The 10,375-nt window shown below is 43.1% G+C and overlaps 2 protein-coding genes across 2 annotated transcripts in view; one reads left to right on the top strand and one right to left on the bottom strand.

Moving 5' to 3' along the window:
• The first annotated feature begins 471 nt into the window (after positions 1 to 471).
• The window catches only part of LOC139953975 (histone-lysine N-methyltransferase SETDB1-like), a 66,330-nt gene continuing 56,426 nt past the window's right edge, over positions 472 to 10,375 (top strand). The window contains exons 1-5 of the mRNA XM_071953593.1: positions 472 to 517; positions 4,549 to 4,680; positions 5,850 to 5,951; positions 7,849 to 7,921; positions 8,490 to 9,574. Of these exons, the coding sequence (XP_071809694.1) occupies positions 4,554 to 4,680; positions 5,850 to 5,951; positions 7,849 to 7,921; positions 8,490 to 9,574 (1,387 nt within the window). The 5' untranslated portion in view covers positions 472 to 517; positions 4,549 to 4,553. The remainder of the gene's footprint in view (positions 518 to 4,548; positions 4,681 to 5,849; positions 5,952 to 7,848; positions 7,922 to 8,489; positions 9,575 to 10,375) is intronic.
• LOC139954067 (uncharacterized) lies at positions 1,014 to 2,793 on the bottom strand. The gene is made up of 2 exons (XM_071953728.1): positions 2,082 to 2,793; positions 1,014 to 1,040 (listed from the first exon to the last, which is right to left on the bottom strand). Exons 1-2 carry the CDS (start codon positions 2,679 to 2,681, stop codon positions 1,014 to 1,016), a joined length of 627 nt encoding a protein of 208 aa, XP_071809829.1. The 5' UTR covers positions 2,682 to 2,793.

Here is a 10,375-nt window from a genome sequence, read left to right as displayed (position 1 = left end):
CTTTGATTAAGTTGACAACTATACATAGGAAAAAGCTGAAAACAGACTATTTATTAAGCTACATTCGTCATTAATACATTCTAAAAATTTGAAGAAATTCCGTCGAGGGTTAAATATTATGAGGTTGGGTTATGTGAAGGGGTCTGTTCTTGCAGTCAGCGTGCCTGTTGACTACACGCTGTATTGTGTACACGGAAATCGATGGGCCCCCAAACGTTTAAGTTGGGACTAGGTGAAGTTTAGCAATAACACGGGACATGGTCAATATTTCCTTCGGATACTTATTAGTGTGTACCAATGAACCCCAAACGTTTGAGAATAAGTGTCCACCAAGAGTTACAGGTCATGCGGGCATCCATCTTGTTTCAGTTGTGCACAATTTGGCCAATTGAGGGCGCAAAACATCATATCCAATGCGCCACCTTCAGTTGAAATTTGTCCATGCGCGTCCAATAATAATGTGATAAAAAAAATAGGCAAGAGCAAAACAAAAACGCTCGTGTCGGAGTGTCAGTCGGTATGTATTTATAAAAGCAACTGCTAAATTTGTATTTTAATATGTGTCGTGTTTTTATGTTTTTATTAATCTTTTGGTTTATCTATAGATGCAAGGTTCTTTGTGAACTTATTTAAGAAGGCTTACTCTTATCTTATTCTTAATAAAATTAAAACATTCTATGGATGGCGTGCCAATTCGTATCGTACGGTACTGTTAATCTTATAATATTTTCGTACTATTTTCTATCCTAATTCTTTGCTAACTACTAGCTACGTATAACGTAGGGTGTTAACTACTTCTAGAAACTAGGGGTCTAATATTTTGGGCGAAAGTTTCCGTATGGATGGCGCGCACCACTTTTTCATTCGATGTGAAATAATATAGAGCAAGTTCGAGTGTGCACAATGGTTAACTAAAGGTTTGACCATTATTTTTGACTCGAACCCAGGCTGGTCAACCATTGGTTGACTACTGTGGTCGACCATTTGGAACCAGCCTCGAGATCATGGTTTCTTCACTGTTCCCAACAGCATGTTGCATTCTAACAAGTGTTAAGCGCAGAAGGGAACCAGTGACACTTTAGTGAACAGTTGGAAGGTTGACTAGACTACCAACGAGTCGTTCGGGTGATTACATCACTGCGCATGTACGTTGCTAGTCTGTGGTCGACCACTGGTGGACTAAATGTGCGCGGTCCTTCTAAAAGCCGACAACAAGCCGACAACGCCGACAACAAGACCAGAGCGCCGCCAACACGCCGCCAACAATTTTTAAATGCCTTATAGAAGAGTTTGCGGTAACACCATGTAATAACAATCTCTAAATGAGTTGGGGTGGTTCTGAAAAGAACCGTTGGGTTAACTCGACATTTCGATCAGTATGCTCTGAACGTCTTCTGGAGAATGCTGGACTCTGATGCTGCATGCTGCTTAAGTACTAGGCGGTGGATCAGCGGTGATGCACGAAGGCGGGAAATGTAGGCGGGAAGTGAACTCGATGATGCGTGGTGAAACCTGTTGTGGAACCTTGGGGGTTGTGTGGGGGTGTGTGTTCACTGAACCGTGTCAGTAGGATTAAGCACAGGGGACAGTGAGGGTGTGGGGCCTAGGTGACTGAGGGTATAGATGACCCAAAGCAGTCTAATAGTTGGGGCCTAGGGGGTGACCGTGGATATAGAAGATCCATTGGTCGGGAGAAGGGGGAGCCAGATGTCGCTGATGTGGAAGCCGATGTCTTGGGGTACGGTGTCATGCTTGTGGATCTCGATGGCCTCTCTAATGCGTCTAGGGTGCCACGCCTGGATGGGAGCGATGATTTCAGCAGCATCCCAGTTCACTCGGTGGTCAGCGATGTGGGAATGCATGACGATGGCGGATTTATTGAAGTCCCCCCTCCTTCCGTGTGCTCGGTGTTCCTTAAGTCTAGTGGGAAGGTTACGCCCGGTTTCCCCGACATAAACCTTACCACATTCGCATGGAATGCGATAGACTCCGGCACGGGCGGAGGGGTCCTTCTTGTCCTTGTGCGATTGGAGAGAGCCATGGAGTTTCTTCGGGGCGGAGTGATACACCTTGATACCTACTTCCTTGAAGATGCATTGGAGGCGATGAGAGGGGGGACCTAGGTATGGTAAACTAACTGTGGGTGTGTGTGTTTGACCTTGGGTATAGGAGACCCTTTGGTCGGGGGGGACGGGCTTGCTAGTCTTGACTTGCTTGGCGTTGTATCCATTCCGCTGTAGAGAAGTGGTGATGTGCTGCAACTCATGCTGGAGGCTATCCGAATCACAAATGGTATAAGCCCGTCGAACCAGCGCACGGTTGACTGACGACTTGATGGCTGGATGATGGAAAGACCGCTGATGCAGGTAGCGGTCGGTGTGGGTGGGTTTCCGGTAAATGCTGTGATGTAGGGTGCCGTCTTGGTTTCTTGTAATGAGAACATCCAGAAAGGGTAACTTTCCGGAATGTTCTTGCTCCATGGTGAACTTGATACTGGAGTGTTGTTGGTTGAGGTACTGCAGAAATTCATGGAGAGAGTCCTGACCATTGGGCCTCACGACAAAGGTGTCGTCAACGTAGCGGAGCCACAGGCTGGGTCGAAGGTCAGCGGTGAGGAGTGATGAGGACTCGAACTCTTCCATGAATATGTCAGCTAGAACCGGGGATATAGGGGATCCCATGGAGGTCCCAGCTGTCTGCTCGTAGTACTTGCCCTGGAATTGAAAACAACTGGAGGAAACGCATGTGTAAAGCAAATCATGAATTTGGTCAGGTGAAAGACCAGTACGATCAGGGAGGGATGGGTCATGTGATAATCTCTCCTTGGCCAAGAGGCAAGCTTCATAATATATATATGGTTTATTGGCCATTTTGGAGGTATTTTAAACTTGTTGGCGGCGTGTTGGCGGCGCTCTGGACTGGTTGTCGGCTGGTTGTCGGCTTTTAGTAGGACCCCAATCTGCGCACTCGAACTTGCTCATATAGTATCAAATTTACCTATTGATATATCCCTTTTAATAGAAATGAGTGAAAAAGTGGTGGCGCCATACGGAAAATTATTCCTTTTGGGCCTCCTTAACGCTATACGTTTTTAAAATCGGCGTTGATAGATTCATGATGAAAGTTTTTAACTGTTAGCCTTACCCATATAACTGAAGTTTGTTTATACTACACTAAAATACACAACCCAAACTTTCCCCAGCACTCGATAAACATTCATAATGCTTGCAGTGGTTTTTTGATGATTGAAATTAAAAAAATCTTTAAGAAAATGCAATTTTCTGCTGTTGTTTTTCTGCCGCATCGCCCGTTTTTTTTACTTCTAAATTTTTGTCACCAAGCGCTGAAACGCGGGTACCCGCATATTTGGATTGACGAACTGCCGAGCCGCGGCCGAGTTAGACTAAACGCGTGCAAGCTATATGCGTGATTGGCGGGTATTGTAAGTGGACAGCGCCCACACACTGCCGCACTGCCTTGTATTGAGCTTTCACAAAAAGGTTTAGTCCGACTCGGCTGCTCCGGCTCTCGGCAGTTTGTCAATCCAATATGCTGTTACCCCCGGTTCAGCGCTTGGTGACCAAAAAAATGAAGTGTTGAGCATATTGAGAAGTAAAAGTACGGGCGATGTGGCAGAAAAACAACAGTGAGTACCGAGCAGAAAATTGCATTTTTATGCCCTGCCGGCGAAGCCAGCCGAAGGGGCATATATACGAATGCTGGTCATCTCGCCACCTGACAAGCTCGCCCCCTGCAAAGTCACCCCCTACCCGGCTCGCCCCGGGTTGAAACAAAGTCGCCCCCTGGCAATGTCGCCCCCAAACAATGTCGCCCCCTAGCAAAGTCGCCCCCTGACAATGTCGCCCCCAGCCAATGTCGCCCCCTAGCAAAGTCGCCCCCAGATGTTGTTCGGAAAATAATTAAGGCTACAATAATTATGGTAAACAAATATAGTTAAAACATTTTCAGAAAAAATTTTGTATGAATTTTTTTTTTTTTTAAATCCGCTTGTGGAAGGTCTAACCCCTAACCCTAACCCTAACCCTAACCCTAACCCTAACCCTACCCTAACCCTAACCCTAACCCTAACCCTAACCCTAACCCTTAACTATTTTCTGGGGGCGACTTTGCTAGGGGGCGACATTGTCAGGGGGCGACTTTGCTAGGGGGCGACATTGTTTGGGGGCGACATTGTCAGGGGGCGACTTTGTAACAACTCGGGGCGAGCCGGTTAGGGGGGCGACTTTGCAGGGGGCAACTTTGTTGGTGGCGAGCTTGCTAGGCGAGCTTGCTGTTTTCGACCCCCAACTTTGATATTTCCGTTTACAATGAGACTGTGTAACAGAAGCTCTGCTGTTTACTCACGTTCTGAATCATGCTGAGAATAAAGTCTCCTGTCGTAGGTTATAAAATATTTATAAAATGTGGAACTTTTAGTATAAACCACTCTGAGTCTGACAGGTGGCAACTAGGGGTTTGAAAGCTGAACGGTTTGAAGATAGAACATCGTAAATTAACTACACATTTATGTTTTGCTTGGTTCCATAGGCACAATGAGTGACGCACTGCATTGGAATGAGCTACCTGCTCAGATTGATTCCATTATAGCTGATGTTTGGGCAAAACTTGAGGTAGACAAGCAGCTTCAGCAAGCTCAAGAACAAATTGATGAAATAAACAGTAAGTACTGAGCATAGAGCTATATATTGACTTGAGCACTAACACCCCGTTATACACGCACTAAGGTTTTGAAGCCGTGTGAGCGCATCCATGTTTATGTACAAACCAATAGAAAAGCTTGATATTTTGTACAGCAGTTGTACAGCTATTTGCATGATAGTGCGTTTGTTCTTTTCTATGTATTGAAACAAAAAATGCAGCAAATGTGAACGCACAATCTGCTGATGAGCGTACAAACTGCGAGCGTCATGTGCGTCATGTTTAAAATGCGCAAATACTTTTTTAAGTACATCAATCAAGTCGAACTTACAGTTTTCGTAGCGTGGACAGACACGAATGGGCAGTCGCGTACGTAAGCGCACACACCGAATGTAAAGCAAAAACGTACCAATGTGAATTAAAATCGTTTCGTAGTCACGTTACACATCAAACATGTCTGCGCCCAGGGAGGCTTCAAACGCAGAGCAAGTTAGCGCTCTAGTCAATATATCTAGCTCTATGGTACTGAGGGATTGCAGGGCTCTAATTGTACTCTGGACCACAGGCCCAAGGCCAGTGGTTTCAGTGTTGGACCAGTAAACTTAGATCCAGCCAAGTCCGGTGGTCTTGTACTTTTCATTATACCTCATCGTGTAATATTTTGAAAAGAAACAAATGTTCAAATGTTGACCTTGAGTCTTAAAAGTACCTTAAAAATGTCTTTGTCTTTAAAAATGGCCTCCAACAAACTCGCACGCACTATGTCGCACTCGGCATTCTTCAGGTTCTATTTCTATGGAAAATGCACATTTTTTTGGTACCATTTTACAGTACTTGTATTACTACATTCTGATATTGTGCAACACATCTGATGATTGGAATTGAGATTGTTGGTTTACAAGTTGAGAACTTTAATTTGTTGTTTTACCCATAAACACTGATGTGAGTTGGCACCATATGTAGTACTTTCCCAAGTTCTTTGAAAAAATCATCCTATGTCCTAGAGAAATATTACTCAAGTGGGATTCGAACCCACAACCTTTGCAATTCTAGAGCAGTGTCTTACCAACTAGACTACCGAGATTGCTCGGTAGCCAGAGGCAGTTAAATCCTATATTTTATTTGAATATTTAACAATATTTTCTTGATATTTTGTTTGTGATGTAATTGACTGTTGATACTGATTGCAGATGGCCACAGTAAGATTGGTGAGATATTTGATAGTGTGGAGCAAGGACTAATTGACCTGGACACAGAGCTTCATCCTGTTGATAGTAATGGGCAACCAACAAGTAAGATGTGGAGATTGCAAAGGCAAACCGTTTATGTAAAGCGGGTTTGTTTGTTTTTTTTTTGTTTTTTTCTGGGTTTTTTTTTTTTGGGGGGGGGGGGTTCCTGATTATGAAGAAAGCTTTTCTGACCATGTTCTTAAACCAGACAACATACTTCAGGCCTGTGAAATCTCTGTGCACATGGTAGCCTTGCTCAAGGCAGTCGAATTATTCACTCCGAAAAAAGACCGCCGCTGTATAAAAAAAACCACCCGTATTCACTGTGCGTAAAACCCACCCGTATTCACTGTGCGTAACATCGCACGACACGATGCCCCCGTACACTATCCGCATGCGGAGGCCGTCAGGCCGACAGCCTTGTAGGATCTGTGTTGAAGCCACTGACCTCATTACTATAATAAGCGAAGAGTTCCCACGGTCAGCTCATTACCATAATGCCCGCGAAAGATAAGACATGTCTACATCATCACACACCACCACCACGGACGCTCAGCGAGCATGATAGGCGTGTGTGGTTGGACGTCAAAATGAATAATTCATTTGCCTCACATCCTGTGTTGTCTGATAGGTCTGACGAACGATATACATATTCATGAGCTGCATACTAGCATATCCTAGAGCCCCCCCAATTTCGTCCACTATTGGAATTTTTTCAATACAACACATTAAAACGGGAAGATACAGACCCGACAAGGCTGTCGGCCTGACGGCCTCCGCATGCGGTTAGTGGTGTACGAGTGCGATGACTTGTGTGAACAGTATTCGTGCGATGTGACAGTGTGTATACGGGTGGGTCATTCGGTGTGATCGCACACACCATGCACAGGGTATACGGCGGGTGGGTTTACAGCTGCGTCTTTTCGGAGCGAATAATGCGACTGCCTTGAGCAAGGCTATGCACATGGCGGTCGCTAGCGACCACCCAAAAACATGTCAAATTGGACTTTTATCAACAGTCATAACTTAAAAACTACAACCCCCAAATATATCGCTCTCATTCAATTGTTTAGAGCGAGTGTTGAGCTTTGGTTTGGTGTGATGTTCAACAGGGGGTGCTATTGAACATGTAGATAAAAACACAGTTGAATCTGTTTTTTTTTTGCTTTCTCAAAAATTAATCTGTGCACCAAAGGGTTAAGTGGATATTAGAGTTTTGTTAACCGGTGTACATAACTGGTGTACATTACCTTGATCTTCCAATCGTTGGTCCACTTCCAGTGCTTTGTTGAAAACAGCCCCAGGATGAGGGAACAGTGAAGATTTTTTTTTATTTAAACAACTGTTTGTCTGCTTATTCAACTATGCATACTCCATCGTAATAAGGTTTGAAGATGACAATATAATTTCGAGAAGAGGAATAATAATGTTACCAAGGTATAGACCATGTGAACTTTGATTACAATTAGTGTGAACTTGTGTATTCTTTGGGTATTCTGGCAGGCAAGATACTACACTGGTCCTACGGGAAAGTTGAAATATTGTGTCATAATTTGTTCTGAAAGTCAAAACTGGACAAGTTTTGAGATGTGCCCCCTTTCATCATATCAGAAGTTGATAAGAATTATACAGTGTAATCTCAATAAAATATAATTTTTTGTTTTCTTCAGCTGAGTGCAAATCTTGCCTGCAGGAAGTCCAGGCTCTTTTGTAAACATGTGATGTCACAGGTCACATTGTATATATAACAAAACAATTGTTGCTTGCTGTGACGAGGTCCATGGGTTTTGTACACCCTTAGGTGCCATTTTCCCCCTTTGGTGTACAAAACACCATGGATCCCGTCACTGCGTGCAACAATTGTGTAATGTGTGTACTTATAGTAGACACAAGTTCAATAGTGATTTGCAATTAGCTTCAACAATCTGGATAACCCAAAAATTTGTTGGTCTTGTTTCAGGTTTTTATGCTGACATTAAATCGTCTTTGGCGAATGTCCAGACCGAGTTTAATGAGCTCCAACAGGAAATTGAGTATGTTAGAATTTTGTTTGTTGTTAGTTGTGGTGTTAAAAATAAAAATGACAAAATAATTAATATTATAACTAATTCTAATACAGTGAATACTGCAATAATCGTATCAACATGATCAATGCGCTTTACATTAGTGCCCTGGTCACTCGACCAATAACATTCATGTAATCTTTCTCAGCTCCCTGGGGAATATACATGTACATCCCTGAGCTACTGTGGCGCTAAAGGATTTGTCATACACAATATCAACCTCTACCCTCGCAGGTACCCATACCCCAGGGTGAAGAGAAGCAATTAAAGTATCTTGCTCAAGGACGCAAGTGCTATGACTGGGACCCGAACCCACATTCCGATGACTTGATTTTTGCCATGACACCCTGTTCTTGGGCTTGAATTAAATAGAAAGGTTTGCGGTAACACCATGTGGTGACTATGTCTAATGAGTTGGGGTGGTTCTGAAAAGAACTGTTGGTTTCAACTCACTGGGCTTGAATTGTTGCATTATTTGCGTAGAGTTTTGGAATGTACATGACATATTGACCTTGAATTGTGTTTGTTTAATTGACAGCGAGTTTGAAGCCTCACAGGATAATGTTGAGCCAAAGGAAGATTTTGTTTTTGTGTACAGTGATGAATCCATGTCGCAATCACCACTTCCTGACCATCAAGATAACTCAATGGATACTACACTACCAAACATTACCTCTGAATCAACCACAGCTAATGTTAGTCCATCCCATCAGATTGAACTTCATATGGAGGTTGATTCTCAACCAGACACTGATAGGAAGAATGAATCACTTGGCAATGATTCCACACCGCATTGTGAACCATCTACTACTGCAGCTGACTGTACTCAAACCAACGCTCAGGCATCCATTACTGCAGCTCACTGTACTCAAACCAACGCTCAGGCACTAAGTGAGTCTGCTTCAGCAGGAAGTCCTAAATCTCAACTTAAACTGTCCGACAATGCTGCACTAAGTACTAGTTCTACCTGTGACGTATCACCTGAGACTTTGTCTAGTACATCTGACCTTACTGAGCCTCTAGCGAAAACTTCCAGTCAGTCTTCATCTGCAGGCACTACTGTAACTCCAACCAATACGTTGAGTGAATTGCCATTGAACAGCAGTACAGATACACTGAGTAAGGCAACAAGAAAGTCTAAAACTAGAGCTAATGTATCAAATGAGTCTACTTTGAGTAATAGTACTAATGATCCAGTACCAACTCTCACTGCTTCCGGCATCACCACCAGAGGTCTTGCCAAGAATATGAGCGAGTCTTCTAGAAAGATTGCTAGTGAGTCTCCCACCACTAGTAACGCTCCTAAGTCTACCAACACTTCTGGTAAAGTTGTCAGTGATACTGCATCAACCAGGAAGACTAGAATGTCCAGTAAGGTGTCGACGGACACTGCGTCAAGCACTGCTGGTAACGATTCAGTCAGAGCATCAGTAACTACAAGAAGTCGTTATAAGGAGACATGTGTACCTGCCTCCAAGCCTACTTCAAGTATTATAAGTCAGCCTCCTACCTCCAAGCCTACTTCAAGTAATATAAGTCAGCCTCCTACCTTCAAGCCTACTTCAAGTAATATAAGTCAGCCTATGGTTAAGTTGACTTTAAATGAACCACAAATACTCAAAGGTAAGGCCAGTCAAAAACATTCAAGTAGAAATTATCAAGTATTGTTTGAAGCTTTGCATGGTGTGGAGAAATAGGAAGAAGCTATAAACTATACAACCATGTGTAAGTCTCTTTGAGTGTTGGCTCTTAGAAGAGCCGGTTTGTATTCCTCAAAGTACTTGCCCGTTGTTAACTTATAAAGGAATTGGGTACTTTTTGTAATACAAAAGACGATGTCCACAGATTTACAACAAACTTACACCGTTTAAAGATGATGATAGTAGAAAGCGTACCTGAAAATATTAGATGCTGTGGTGCTGTAGTTTTTGAAAAATGAGTAAAAACAATGTCATGAAAATACGTTTTAACATGCTCAAATAATTTCCGTCTCATGATCAGTGAGACGAAAATTATTTTCATGACATTGTTTTACTCATTTCTCAGCACCTCAGCAAGTAATATTTTCAGGGAAGCTTTCAACTATCATTATCTTCAAACTGTGTAAGTTTAGTGTGAATCTGTGGACATTGTGTTTTTTGTCCTACAAAAAGTACATAGGCCCTTTAAAGGGTGGCTGCAGTGTTTTTTTTATTCATTTAAACGATCAAACATGACTTTTTAAACCTGAAATATTTTTATTTTTTATTTTTTCAAATGCGCGAGTATTTTAAAAATGGTTTTCAAGAGATAAGGGGAACCCACCCCGCCCCTAAAAGGGAGCCTTCATTTGCATAAACGTGACGTCATGTCGGTAACCTGAGCCGTCGGGCCCCCTGGCTGTGTGCATAGAGACATGTGCACTGTGTGGCCTGGTACCTAGGC

This window comes from Asterias amurensis, chromosome 22, assembly GCF_032118995.1.
Source record: "Asterias amurensis chromosome 22, ASM3211899v1".
In the NCBI taxonomy this organism is placed as follows: Eukaryota; Metazoa; Echinodermata; class Asteroidea; order Forcipulatida; family Asteriidae; genus Asterias; species Asterias amurensis.
Note: the sequence above shows the minus strand (reverse complement) of the source record. Positions and strands in the feature narration are given on the sequence as shown.

What these genes read in the sequence shown, in the direction of transcription:
- LOC139954067 (XM_071953728.1), bottom strand. Translation starts at nt 2,681, where the DNA reads ATGGGATCCCCTATATCCCCGGTTCTAGCTGACATATTCATGGAAGAG. An exon ending in TCCAATGCATCTTCAAGGAA is followed by an intron (nt 1,041 to 2,081) that starts GTAGGTATCAAG and finishes AACACTTGTTAG; the next exon opens with AATGCAACATGCTGTTGGGA.